Below are 15899 nucleotides of genomic sequence, written 5' to 3'. Positions count from 1 at the left end.
AATGCTTTTAATTATGAGAAACATTGCGAGAATAAATTAAAATTTAAGGAAGAGCTAGATTATTTTTGGAAATTTCTGAAGAAATTCTATGGAATATTATTCTTAATTCCAAAAATATAATGGGAAGATAATATTTTTTTTAATTATGTTAATTTGCTTTAATGTTAAATTAAACTTTTAGTTATAAATGATTCGAATGAGAAATATTTTCTATCCTTAAACGATTACAGGAGAATAAGAAGACGTTTGGATAATTCTAAAAGCGTATATAAATTATTCCGAATTCGTATCAGAAAAAAATATGCTAATTAAACGTATGACAAAAATTATTAAAATTATATGTTAAGTAAATAATTTAAGAAATAAACTCATGTCATCAAAATTTCAAAATTCTTAATTAAAAAAATTATGTTTCAAGTTAATTTAGCCAAAAAATATTTAATTTAAAAAAAAATTCTAAAAAATAAGCTAATTGGCTTAATTAAATCTGTTTACCATCAAAATTTTTCTTTTAATCAGATTCACAAATAGGCTATTTTGAATTTATCCAAAACTTTTTTTTATCACTTTTATGTTTTTTTCAGTATTTAAAAATAAAAATTATACTAATAATATAGCATAGGAAAAAAAATTTTAAATATTGAGTACAACAAAAGTTATTCCACATGTCAGATCTTTGTGAGACACCCTGTATAATATATATAATATATATATATATACATTATTTAAATATATTTTAAGTTATACAACTAAATATCAGTTAATAGTGAATAGATGAGATTTTAAATAATAATATCTTTACTATGATAATCATTTAATCTGTGTGGTATACATTTACCTTTTACTCGTACTTACCTACATAATTAACTTTTTTTTTTTGAGAGGTAGATAACTAACATTGTGAAAATATTCATTGTATTGTAACATTCTTTGGTGGTTATTACTTAAGGCACCTCCCTATCAGAATAACGTCATTATTTTTCCAAATCAAATAAAAGGCTGTACAAAAACAGGTTATCCATGAAGATATAATTTCTTAATTGGCAAGGCCAAAATTTCATGTGCTGAGCATTGTATATTTTAGTTTTCTTTTGGCATTTTTTCAAATTATATTTCTGTCGTGGTAAAAAGTATTGGCAAGATAAAATTTGTACAATATTATATAAATTAAATTCAAGTTAATGTACTCTTCAATATATGTTAGCCAATGATTAGATCTTAAATAATTTCTTTATCATAATAATTTTTGAACTGCCTAGTTTAATTATTATTCTATTCGTAATAGTAGGATTACGACAGTGGATGGATTTCTTTACAAATTACGATTATTGTCATGACTCATGACCAGGGCTAGGATTTGTATGCAATAAAAAATTGTAAAATATGCATATTATTTACCAAAATATGCAAAAATATGCATTTTAATTTCTATCTTAGATTTTATATTGACCGACATACTTTTATTAATTATGTTTATCTTTCTCCGTCAAGCTATTCAATCTTTAATCGCGTACCTATTGTACCATGGGATTGTATTTATAAAAATAAAATTTGTGTTAGACAAAAAAACCAAGTTTTATACTTTAATCAGTAGAGCTAGAATTAAATATGAAATATTAATATCTTTTCTTTTTTTTTAATTTGCATTTTATTAAATTATTAAAAAATAATTATAGCAAAGCGATTACAAAAAATATTAATATTAAATTATAAATATTAATTACGAAATATACTATAATGTGATTTTGGTAGAACTATACACAACTGGATACAACGAAGTAATATATATATATATTTCATAATTAAGCATAACATAATAATTTAGTAAAAGAACACATTTTAAGTTTTAAACACATAACAGTAACAAATAAAAATATAAGGCAACGGGCAACTTACTGGCAAGTAGTGATAGACTGATAAGTGATAATGACATTATGATAACATATAAAACATGCATTTTTCGCATTCTTATAATCGAAATATGCAATAATATTTATTTTATTCAATATATGCATTAATATGCATTTTATCCAAAATATGCAAAATAAAAACACCACCATTCATCTCATCAAGAGGTGATTCGTGGACATTACTGACAAAATCAATAATCAGAAGTCGCAAAAAAAACATGCTATTGCATACAAATCCTAGTCTTGCTCATGACAAACATTACAAATATGACCTCTATTGACTCTATTCTATCTGTACTATCGGTAAACCTTTGTATTATGTATGTATAATCCATAATATATATATATGGATAATATTTATTTTGGCAATATCCTAAACTTATGTAAGTATCTACTGCTAATCATTTTGTATTACTTTTTCTGCTGTTCAGCTTAGATTCCTACTCAGTTTTTCGTATACCTGAATGATATATGTGACAGCTGTTTTATTTTTATTTAATGTGTAACGACTATTTAAAAGTCAATGACTATGATATTTTCATTAACGCCAGTGACACTATCGATAAAAAAAAATGTTTGATTAATTTCCTTGTTAGTTGTTTAAGAACCCCTGATTAAAATACACGAATTGCGTCTTGGATTTTTGTGACGCATTTCGTGTAGGTACACCTTATTTACGGTACGCAACTAGTGCGTTCTAAGTGGTGAAAGTGCCAAAATGAAATAAGAAAAAAAAACTAGTATCGTGCATAAGAGCCTAAATCCTAGGTACCTACCTTGTGTATCACGGTTAATAGATATTAAATGACAGATATTAAATTTAGAACTGTTAGATCAACTTTATGTGGCTCATTGTTCCGTTCATAAAGTGATTGATGTATTATTAAAATTACAAAGCAAACATATTTATTTATGAACTCTCCTTCTAACAATAAATTAAAGATATCTCACGAAGAAGTAATTGCACAATGAAAGAAATACCAGGATAGTGAAATAAATCGAATAGAATATGTGAAAAAAGTGGGATTAAAAAATCAACCAATATATTAAATTTATTATCTACTACTGACATTTTTGCACGTATTATATCTATTATTATTAATTTACTACCTATTGACATTTTTTTTATAAAATCGCAACCGATTCATTAAATTTAGGGGAACATGGGGCAAAGTGGGGACGCTAATGTTTGAAGGCCTGTAATTCACTTAAAAATCTATTTTTTCCTTTCAAATTTTGTTTACACAATGTTTATGTTGTTGTTATTGATTAAACATTTATTATGAAAATTTTTATTTTTATTTTTCGAAGTTGAAAAGGATGTAAAAAAAAGTACATTTTACCCCACTTTGCCCCAGGGGCAAAGTGGGGACATAAAAAATAAATCATGTAAATTCTATATATTTTAATTAATTTGACAAACAAAACAAATTCTTTATAAAAAACAATAGTTAACTTGAATGTATAACTTAACATAAAAAATAATAACATAAATTGTAACTTTTTATTTTTTTACATAAACTTAAAATATTTTTAGGAACAAAAAGCTTTTCTGAATCCCATCTCTTTATTATTGTATGCCAATATTGCAGACTTCATAGATTCTTCAGACCAGGAATGTTGGTTGGTTTTTCTTTTATAATGCCTAACAGCCTAACCATTCTGAAAACGCATAATTTACATTTAAGAAAATAGATTAATTTATTCAGGTAACCCATTCAGGTATAAACCACTTTGCCCCAATGAATTAACTTACCTAGAACCTTTAATTTAATTCGATTCAAATATCTAAAGTCAAATATAGTATGCTAATCATAAAGCTCATAATATACACTTTTTAATAAAAAAAAAATCATCTAAAACAAAGCACAAAATAATTTAATATGTCAATAACAAATTATACAATTTTATTATCAAGTAAATGATAACAGGCACATGAACAGTTTTTCATCGATTAATCGCAAAATAATCGATAATTAAGTTCAAAACTTTTATCACACAATCTCAGATGATCAAGGAAGCTATAAATTTAAAAATATTATCAAATTTATACATTAAACAGATAGATATTACGATGTCCCCACTTTGCCCCGGTACCCCACTTTGCCCCATGTTCCCCTATATTTATTTATTTATTATTGATCATTTTTTTTTTAATATAATATATTTTTTTATAAGATGGCAATTTTTAAATAACTACTTTTATAAAATATTAATTTTAGCTCAAATTAAATTTCATTTTTACACCTTTGGTGTTTATGCTGTCATATGTTGGTTATAACAGGTATACAATATTAGATTGGCGCAAATGATAGGTGATTTTTGTAACTTTTTCGCATATGTCATACCTATAGCCGTTCTAAGTTCTAAGCACATCATAAGGTGAGATTAACCTTACATAGTTTTTCAAACTTAAGTAAATTATGTATTAAGAACAAGTTATCCTTGCGACACATAAGCTATTCCGGAATATAATATTGTGTGAAATCATATATTTATGTATTTTTTGCTTATTTTTAAATTCATCTTGATAAAAATTTACCGTCTTGGAAAAAATACATCAAAATCCAGAAATTTAAAAACTATAATTTATCATACAATAATAGAAACATTCAATATTGTCATTATAAAATTAATTACAATCACTTTGTGCTGAGTTCAATTTTGTCGGATTTTCTGCAAATATTCTTTTTATAAACATTATGTATGTATAATTATTCAGTGGCGGCACTAGGCTTGGGCGGTGTGGGCCATTGTCCACGGTCCCACGTTCTAAAGGGCTTTATAATTAACCATAGAGAAATATGGGAGAAGTTCAAAAAATTTAAAAAAGGGCCTCTTATTTAAGTCTACTTCGCCCGACGCCCACATATAAATTTTACCTCGCCCCGCCACTGGTACAATTGTACAAGTTAGTTGTGGGGCAATCTAATATACAATATCAAAATTATAATACCAATTTATTTTTCAGTCCCGGCAGAATTGTTTAAAACATTCTGTAATCAAACAATAATTAATGCTGGCCAATATTTAACGGAATTTATTAACCCGAACTACTTCACTGAACAGCAACGGAATGGTGTTTGTCTTTATTCTATAGATCAGTTGGCACACTATCTTTAGGAACATGATTCTTATCATATTGTTATATTTTTTGTATCTCTTAACATGGATGTATTGAAACATTTCGGCTGACAAAAATTCACTATTTTACAAGTCAAATGCTATTTTCAATTGAAATTATATAATACCATAAATATTACTATGAATTTTTTCATGCAACATGATTTTTAAAAAAAATGCATTCATGTAGGGGGAGAATAAAAACTTCTTTTATTATTATATTTTACTTTTATCTAATAATTATAATTCATATTTTAAGATATGTTTATATTAACTTTATAATACTTCTAAACAATATAAATATACCTATTAAAACAATAAACAATATGGAAATAAGTTTGAAAAAATAAAAATATTTATAAATGTTCATGTTCTATGAGGAGTAATAAAACTATTGGTTTTTAAAACGGAGTATATTGATTTTTTTTTTAATTTAAGCTTTTATTGGTCCTCGCGAGACATGTGAGTTTAATTCAAAGTACCTAGGTATCTTATACGTTTCTTTATAAGAACTTAAAAATACCAAAATGCATACTTCCAACGTTTATACTCCAAAATGCTAAGCAATGACGATAGTCCAACGAAAATAGTTCTACTTTAGTGAATACCTTATCCACTTTAAATAATTAGAGATCCGATTAAAATCTTGGGAAATGTACGGTTTGTTACAGCGTTCGGGTTGGGGAACATAATATTATATTACGTCCGGCACGTTCGGACAAGTGGCGTTGGCTCGTAAATACCGTCCGGGAAAGAGCATGGCCTAACCAGGTGCGCTGAGGAGGATGGTAGGTACTGAAAAGATTAGACCTTTTAGCCTTTAGGGCTCTCCGAACCGACGAGGGCTACTCGCACAGCAGATAGGGAGTTAGTAGACTTTGAAGGTGATATTCGCGTGGTGTCGCGACGCTTTGCCAACACGACAATGTGGGTACGATAGGCGCAGTGGCGTTGCGTGGAATCATCAACGGTGTAATCAGTTACAAAAAATTGTACCCACCTATGCCTATAATTTATTTTTAATATCCCTATGTTCGAACGCGGAACGCTGTGTAGCTGTGAACAGCTGCGTGGTGGCGGAGATAAGTGTCGTCCAGCAAGTCCCGGCGCCCGACATCTTTGTCTTTGTGGTCTACTCCGAGCGGTCGATCCTGACACATAGTTGTGTTCGTTCGCCGTCGCGTGCCTTGTTTGTTTTTGTTGTTGGGCCACTGCCCACTGGCCGTAATCGTCTGTCTGCGTACCTGTGGGTACATCCAGCAAATCCAGTGTGCGATTTATAGTCATATATCGCCATTTGCCGGCACCTTTGCCACTTACATACAACCACCTTGTGCTGTTTTCAGTGGACTTCGATGAAGAGGCATATACACTTTACAAACATAAACAATATTTGTAAATGTTGGCCAATGTGTAAATGATGTAACTCATCTTTATTTATAATATAAATATTTTTTCTAGTTATTGTATTTATAAATGTTTAATATGCACTGTTCTATTGTTTCAACTGTTTAAAGGACGATGCCCGTGAAATGTTGATAAATAAATAAATAAAACGATATTAAGAACATCTGTCAGTATTAATATTTTATTATTTTCCTTCTAACTATTTATTATGATGTACATATTATTACAATTATATCTCAAATAATATATGAGTCACCTATTTTAACATTACAATTATTCATGGTCGTACAAGTATTTAATTTTGTAGAAATTTAGGTTCCTGTTTATTCTAAAGTAAATTGATTATTAGTTATTACATGAAAAAAATATAATTTATGTGTAATTGTTTTTCAATTGAAAGTAATACTAAATAATAAAAGAAGTTAAATAAAAATGAATACTAATATTGAATCACCTTCAATTTTTAGTATCTCAAATTGCATTAATGTTTTGATTGGTATTTGGTTCAAGTAGAAGACAGCTTATACTTTAAGGCGATAAAAGCACATACTTTCAATACAATATAAATACTAGCGATAAAGCTAATATTTATCCAGTACAAATTCTCACCCATATCAATTGTTTTTAGCATAACTTTTGGAGAACCAAATGGACAAAACATCTAAACAAACATGAAAAAAACCTTATTATTTTAACAGCAAAACAATTAAATAATTTGTTCTGCTCACTAATTTTAGTATCTAAATTTTAAGTTGTTTTTAAACCATCAGATTTATAGAAAATGTATAAATATTAAATACAAATTTTCTTAGTGTGTCTTTTATTTAATCTAAGACTATTAAACATTTTTTTATAAAATCATATGAGATACCAATAAGTACAATAAAATTTCATCTAAAATTATTTTGAACAAAATTTAACCATTTCTTTTGGATGTACATTTTCTTACATACTTAGAAAGCAAATATAACCATTGGATTATAAGCAATTATTACATTATTAATACAATATTTTAAAACATATTGAATTGTTATGATCATTTACATTGATTTTTTTTATCAATTAACTAGATACTAACTGTAATCAATTTTTAAAATCTTAAAACATAATTAAATTACTTACAACTGGACAAGGCAATACAGAACGATCATAACCATAAACTGAATGAAGTACACCTTGCACAGAATGTTTCATAAATGATATATCATATAACCATCTATATATTTTAGGAGTATCTGATATTCTTATCATGCCACCTGCATAAGTCGTCCAAAACATTAATATCAATGCAACAATAACAGTATTAATCTAGAACAAATTTTGTTATATTTTAGTATTTCATGTTTAACAAATATTAGCTTAGGTTTTAGAACTTACAACAAAACCTTTACAGAGAGTACTGACAAGCATTCCAATTGCTTGTGACATAAGTCCAGTTACAATAAATATCAATAGAAACATTGAAATTCTAAAGACTATAATAGGTTGACCAGATAACAAGTATATCAATGAACAAAACAAAAAGGTACAAAAAATCTGAAATAAAATAAAATATAAGAGCTGTAATAATTGAACTATTTATTTCATAGTATTTATTTATTTAAAAATTGATATTTGATTAGTTAATTAATTTAAATTTTAAATATTGTGTATTATATATTTAGCACTAACTTGTACTGGTAGATCTACAAGTGTGACAGAAATGTAATAAGAACTTAATGAATACCATCTGTTAAAATATTCTTTCCGCATCACTGAAAACTCTAATGGAACTAAAACATATAGCATAAAGCACAAAAATGTTATTATTGAATACTAATTAAATACAAATATAAATATTAAATCGTTTCTATACTACTAATACACCAATAAAAGCATTATTATTCAAATATTTAATGTATTTATACCAATACTAACATTTTATAGACATTGTAAAAGCTGCTACATAAGTCATAAACATTACACAGAAAAATAGTAACACTGCATTGTCACGAACGTGCATAGCGCTCTTCCCAAGTCCTATGTAAACAATTCCAAACATGATCCCCAGCAAGAAGTGGACAAAAATTCTTACTTTAACTAGAAACTTGAAAATAAATATTTTTATAAATTTACATAGTTTTCAAAATGTCAACTATAAACCACTAACATGATCTCTAAAAGTAGTTAGCAAAGTTCTGTGCATAAGTATGCAAAGCTCAGGAAAACATTTTGTAGAATATTCTCGACTATAAATTACAGGTACAGAGTTAGAACTTGGGTCTGAAATAAATTAAACAATGAATAATATAATATTAAGTAATTTATATTAAATGTGTTTATTGTTCTTACCAATTATATGCCTATCATTCTTGTTTTGTTCAGTAGCTAACTCAATCATTGTATTAACGGGTATTCCATATTCACCCAAACTCAGTTCAATTACTGAATAAATAATTCAATAAATTTAAATACATTTGTGAAACAATAATATATATTTTTGCTCGAGGCATTACCACCAACCATAATCAGCAGGGTTGTGATACGCAGGACATTGAAATCCAAGATCTGAGAAATAATCAATTATATATGATGACTTGCCATTATACATGCATTGCCCTGAAGGTGTAAGAACATAAACCGTGTCAAAATTTGTCAAATGAGAAGCCGAAGCTTGATGTATAGTGCATATTATAGTTTTCCCAGAGTCGGCCAATTTTCTCATGATCTTAACAACATTATTTGCAGAAACTATATCCAGACCTCTGCTGGTCCATAAAAAAAAACCAAAATATTATAATTTATCAAAAACTAATACAAATATATTACGTTGTTGGTTCATCAAAAAACATCACTTTTGGGCTGCGAACCAATTCTAAAGCAATGGTCAGTCTTCTACACTCGCCACCGGATAAATTATAAACCAATGAGTCTCGTTTATCATATAAAAGTAAATTATGAAGTAAACTGTCTATCTGAAAGGTACAAATAATAAATAAGAGAGCACAGAAGTATAATTTTTTCTTCAATTTTTTGTAACGTATTGTAAAATGTAAAAATCTCCCTCCATAATTCACACATTGTGATTACAGCATTTAAATTTTGATATTTTAATAATTATAAAGAATAATATAAAATCAGTTTTATATCAGAACCTTTTTTTAGCATTTTATTTTTATAAATAAAAATAAATAATTTAAGGAAACCTTAATTTTAATGAAATTACAATAAGTGAAATACGGCTTTTGTTGTAACTTTACTCTATTTAAGTAAGAGACAAAAATTTTTTTTTAATGATGCAGCCTTTTAAAATTAATTAGCTATGTTTCAGTAATTATTAGAAACTCACTGAGATTCTTTTTTGAACATCCAATTTAGAGATTGAATGTTTAAGCTTCATGGCAATCTCCATAGATTCTTGAACAGTCAAGTATAGTTGCAAATTATCCTCTTGCATGATGTAGCTTGAGACATTCCTAAATGTTAGCAAATCTCGTCGTGCTCCATTTAAAGTCACAGATCCTTGGTAACCACTTGATCTAAGCCGTTTAAAAATACAAAACATAACATTAAAGATTTCACACATAAAATAATAAAATTAAAAATTATATATTATACCAATATAATTAGCGTTGGTTAATAATTTGTTGTAAAACACTCACATGTAACCAGATAAAATATTCATAAGAGTTGACTTTCCAGATCCAGAACATCCAAGTATGGCCCCAACTTGATTTCTATGGAACGAGCCACTGACATTGTTCAAAACAGTTTTCTTTTCTAAAACAACAGAGTATGTTAATATCTGATAACTATAATAATATGATGATTTAATTTGAACAGTCTGAATAATGGTAGAAAATAAAGAACACTATAAGCCAGGAACTGCCAATAATTTACAGACTTCCTACATCAAAGTTCATTATTCCCTTTAATAAATACGAGTGACTGCATTTAACAACAGTTATAGGCAACTTCTTAAAGAAAAAATATGTTCTCAGTAAAACTTTATCAAAAATACTTTGGCCACACTTGCAGTATACACAATATTTTTCCACATTATTGTCCATAGTATTTTAAGGTAGATATTATGTACTTTACCTGGCCTTAACGTCTTCGTCACCAGAGGATCCCATACATTGACCGTTAGGGTCACATCTGCAAACTCCACATCAATGCCTTCCATTTCCCAGTAAACAATCGATTTAACCAACGCTACCTAGCAAATACACCATTGGATGCAGCAGCTCAAACACAAGACGACCCAAACCAAACGGCGGTGGCGGTGGGCTAGAAAATACAAAATGTTAATAACTAAGCACAATTTTACTGTTTCGCAACAACACGTCGTGAATAATTCATTGTACTAAGTATACGACCGAAACTTACCCCACCATTATAAACTCACTATATGTCATTGGGATGGACATTCGGCCTTGATGTAACATACTAACATTACACAGATATAAATATAGGACAGTGGTAAGCATTATTGATTATTGTTTATTACAGTCTTGTTGACCAGCGATAATTCATCATGTCACGTCGCGCCACGGCCATTAATCATTATTATTGATATTAAATCACAGAATAATAGTTATTCTATCATTGCTATAAATACCTATCACTACGTTTGTGATACTATTAAAATATTTTATAGTTGTAGTTACCTAAAATTAAAATTGATTTGTTATTTTCAAACAATTTGACCCACATTCCAACAGTGAGTCAGTGAACAGACTTTGGCAGTTTGGCTTCAAAGCGGCTGTTCAACGACAAGACTAAGCAAATACTCTATAGTCTATATGATCATATTATAGATTATTTGCCATTTGGACATTGGACTAAGTCTAGTAAGTCTTGTCTTGACAACCGAAAAGGTCCGTCTATTCTGATTTCTGATAACAAGAAAAGTGATAAACGACGAATGATTTTTGAAAAATAATTTTCCACAAATGGTTACGCTGCTATAATTGGTCCACACTCCACACGACCACACAGGACAAAAAAACAAAACGAAACATACTAATCACGAATCACGATTTTTCCCGACACGGATGAGACGTGACATTCTTAAAGTATTTTTTAATAAAGAAACAAAACAAAATCCACACTTTATGTGAGCCTGGCATAACAGATTTATTACTTAAACTTTAAACGCCCACCGAGAGACACTATTATTCTAATTTATATTAACGTTGCATATACATTATGTTTTTATATTTTCAGTTAATCGAAAATAAAAATTTGTTAAAAAATACTTGGCACCCATTAATTTCGAACGATTGTATAGCTTGGTAAATAGGTATTTAACTTTAATACCTACGGAGAAACCATAATAGAATTAATTCCGAATTAATAATTTGCAAGCCTGGGCAAGTTAATGATAATTTTTAACTGAGTTAAGTTAAGTTAATGGAAAACATTTTAAAAAGTTTAAAGTTAATAGTTAACCTAATTCTTTTTTTAACTCAGTTAAGTTCAAAGTTTTATGAACATTTTCAATTAACTTAAGTTAAGTTAAGTTATTTTTTTTTTATAATATATATATAAATAAAAAAAAATCATAAATATTATTGACCACAGGAAATAGCCAATAGCTTTTTTATATATAGGTATTGAATTAATAAAATTATGTAGTAGGTATGAAAAAAATACAAACTTAAAAATGCCGAAACAAATACAATCCGTTGATTTATTAATACACTAATACTGTATTAGTAATACAGACAAGTATTATACATTTTTTTAAAATTATTAAATAAAAATAACATGGTATTTAAGAATGTACTCTGAATACTTTTTCAGAAAACTAAAAGTCTATAACTGTTAGAGAATATAGCCAACTTTATACTTCATTATATTTATTATTTAATTATTTATAAATTAACTTAACTTGAATTTGATTAAAAGTAACTCGTTATTTAATAAGTTTATATCAATTCAAATAAGTTAAGTTAAAAATTAAGTTTATGAAAATTAAATTTTAAAAAGTTAAGTTAAAAGTTAAAATTAACTTAACTTTTAACTTATTAACGCGTTTATGCCCAGGCTTGATAATTTGTGAATAAAGCATAGGTATGCTTTGTAATCATTGTCGATATTGGTAGAGAAGAGAACGAAGGGCCTCAAATTTATTATTTTAAATGGGTCAGTAAATTGTGATTAATTTTTACTTCCCCGACAAATGGAGTCAAGTGTCTCCTATTTAAAATTGTACAGTCTTTATATTACATTACAATAGTTTTCGATTATTAATAAATGGTTGTGACTATTGCGACCATCAAGCGTATTTTCATGCGGTGACTAATTTTAATGAAAAAATAATAATATATTGCGGTCATACCTACTAGCTACCAAGGCTGGGCAAGTTAACGATTTTTTTTAACTCGTTAAGTTATTTTAAAATAATAAAGTTAAGTTAAATTAAAAGTTAATCATATTTTTTACGTTAACTCGTTAAGTTAAAAGTTAACTTTGAAAAAAAAGTAACTTAACTTAGTTTAAAGTTAAAATTTTCTATTTTGCAAAAATAAAAAATTGCACACATAATATTAGTTTTTTTACACTCAAGAAAAATACTAGGGAAATTTTTTAAATGAGACATAAAAGTATTAACTAGCTATCAAAAAACCTACTTTTCCAAAATAAATCTTAGTCCTGAACTCATACTCAAATCAATTTACCCAAGTGGTACATCAAAAAAAAATAAAAACACCTTAATAGTTTTCTCCCAACTGCCAAGATACCAATATTTTTAATTGATTCACATAAATTTTAAAAATCAAACAGGCAGTACCTACCACCCAAATATATTTTCTACATGTGTTGTGACTTGTTATAATGCCGGTAATAAATTATTGTTGAACCAAATTCGGACTAGCCGATTATAATTGCATTTATTTAATAATGGAAAAACGTTCACGACAACATTCGACATCCACTTCAGGGAACCCATTTAAACGATAATCTGTATAACCTATCTTTGAAAATATTATTAATACAATTTTTGATGATAAACGTGTAGGTAGATATTATATAGCCCATATAATGACTATTAAAGTTATTTTTCATATTATTTTCGTCTACAGGAAATTCATATTAAAATAGTAAATCATAAAATATACTAAAAACCTCATTAATAATTTGCATTTTTCTTTGCACTAAAATTAACTTAATTTAGATAATTTTAAATAAAATTAACTTAAAGTTAACACGTTAATCTTAAAAAAAAGTAACTTATTAAGTTAAAAGTTAATTTGTAAAAAAAGTAACGAGTTAATTAACTTAATTAAAATTAACTTAACGTTTTAACTTAATTTTAACTTTTAACTCGTTAATGCCCAGCCTTGCTAGCTACTTCCAAAGTTGCTACTTTCTAGCTGAAGCCAGAGACAGGCACACGTGTGAAGTAGACACGCGGTTGTGTGGAGTGTGTGCACTTCTGAAGTCTGCGATATCGGTCAGAATTACCAATATTCTTAACAGTCAGAACATAATGGATACCTACGTGTTGTAGAATTTAGACGAATTCACCTTATTGTTCAGTGTAGAACACGGTGTCGATAAGACTGTGTTCTAGGCTTTAGAGTTGGTAGGTATAATTTTAAATAATAGACAAATATTACAAAATGCGTAAATAATTATATACTACCGATATTGACAAAAAATCCAAGAATATTGAATTAAGAACAATGATGATAAACTGCGTATATCGATGTTATTCGATAATAGTTATACATATTATGTGTTCCCAATAGTAAATAAAATATTACGTATACATGCACTATATAATATTATATAGCTGTATGATATACATTATACAATGAAAATAAATAATTTATCGATATAATAATTTCATTGTGTTTAATTTAAATTTGAAAATATTATCATGCGTAGGTAAACATCGTCACAAATACTTACATGCTATTAGAATTCTCTGTTCCTATATTGAAAATTATTTTATATTTGCTGTTAATAAATCCAATACCATTCATCACGGCTAACTTTGCATTAAATTTTTCATCTTTCCCCACTGAAAAATCCTGAAACGATTATTACCAATGTACCTAATACCTATTATTGTTCTAGTAAATTATTCCGTATCGAACATCATAAACGAAAAATAAAAAAAACATTAATAATATGATTTGGTACTTATAATTATAGGCGTGTAATTTATTAATTGGAGCATTAACTACAAATTGTTACAATCGATAGTTCGACCTTTTTATCGGGGTCAATGTAGCGAATGAATTGAATTTTGAGCTACAGCCGACGATAACCTCTGAATGATTTCGAATTTTTACTCGACACGCATATGGTAACGATTCAACAATAATGGCCCATCATTCTATTAATTGCTATTTAATTGTAATAATTATTAGTACCGTTTGGCTTCTAATGTTTCTATATATTATTCAATCTTTCGTTTTTCCAATAGTTTTGTTATCGATTTATCATTAGTTATTACTTATTAGTAGAGACCGGATTTATATGCACTTAAAACCATAGAAATAAGATGTTTCTATGCTCTATAATTTCATCAAAATATTCTTTAATATGCAAAAATATTCTTTTTCGTAAAAATGTATTGATTACTGATAAAATAAATAACAGTAATAGTTTACAAAATGTATAAGATAGATAAATTAATCCTAATTGTTAAAAAATATTCAAACAGTCATAATTTAACCTATAATATGATGATATACTAGTGTAACTATATGTTTAATTGTATTTTAGATGTGTGAGTTTACAACCAATAATAATTACAAGTTTTAAATAATAAAAACATAAATGTATTGTGTATTGTTGAATAACAGAATAATATTATGTATTAAAACAAATCAAAAAAAAAAAATAATTCAGGCTTATGAATTCAAAAAATAAAAATTTATTTCATAATATAGTTAAATAACAAAATAATATTATGTATCAAAACAATTTAAAAGGAACTTAAATAATTCAGTCTTTTGAATTTAAAAAATAAAATAATATTGCATAAAATAGTTCAATAACAGAATAATATTATGTACAGTGGTTAAACTGAGGGGGGACGAAGGAGGACTGAGTACCCCTTCTTATTTACGGTTAGATTATGCGTCCCCTTTAATTTAAGTCTCCAAAGTCTGGGGGGACGCTAAAAAAATTAATTTATTGTGAATTTAATAATATGTTGCATGTTAATTTTAATAATTTATTAAATTATTTATGCAGCCACACACATTGATTAGATTTCGAATTTAAACGTATTTTATTTCGCTCGAATAATCTCCACGTTCTGAAGATGGTTAAGTTTAGTGCGATAAGCGATTTTTAAATAATAAATTATTGTGTAGTAGTGTCACAGAATAGATTAAATAGTGTAGTGTGTTATCCATAATAGTGTGCGATTCCATGTGATATAATAATTATGGTTTAAATAAAATATTAAACTGAAAGAATATGAATAGTGATATTATTTATTATAAATTGTTT

General features: G+C 27.4%; 1 protein-coding gene across 4 annotated transcripts; it reads right to left on the bottom strand.

The window, feature by feature from the left end:
- Positions 1–6594: 6594 nt before the first annotated feature.
- Positions 6595–14491, bottom strand: LOC149054773 (ATP-binding cassette sub-family G member 1-like). Of its 4 annotated transcripts, none has more exons than XM_089229833.1 (13): positions 14343–14491; positions 10521–10709; positions 10082–10199; positions 9769–9958; positions 9249–9394; positions 8943–9187; positions 8772–8864; positions 8590–8702; positions 8358–8526; positions 8112–8212; positions 7818–7976; positions 7563–7748; positions 6595–7101 (listed from the first exon to the last, which is right to left on the bottom strand). In XM_089229833.1, the coding sequence occupies exons 2-13, from the start codon at positions 10603–10605 to the stop codon at positions 6946–6948; spliced, it is 1761 nt and encodes a 586-aa protein (XP_089085959.1). In that variant the 5' UTR covers positions 10606–10709; positions 14343–14491; the 3' UTR covers positions 6595–6945. The 4 variants fall into 4 exon arrangements, with proteins under 4 accessions (XP_089085959.1, XP_089085957.1, XP_089085960.1 ...); XM_089229831.1 differs by lacking the exon at positions 14343–14491 and adding an exon at positions 11090–11469; XM_089229834.1 differs by lacking the exon at positions 14343–14491 and adding an exon at positions 11090–11444 and having other exon boundaries at positions 8943–9184.
- Between the last annotated feature and the right edge of the window lie 1408 nt (positions 14492–15899).

This window comes from Diuraphis noxia, unplaced genomic scaffold, assembly GCF_037042655.1.
Source record: "Diuraphis noxia isolate RWA-SAM2 unplaced genomic scaffold, SU_Dnox_SAM2 contig0005, whole genome shotgun sequence".
NCBI lineage: Eukaryota > Metazoa > Arthropoda > Insecta > Hemiptera > Aphididae > Diuraphis > Diuraphis noxia.
Note: the sequence above shows the minus strand (reverse complement) of the source record. Positions and strands in the feature narration are given on the sequence as shown.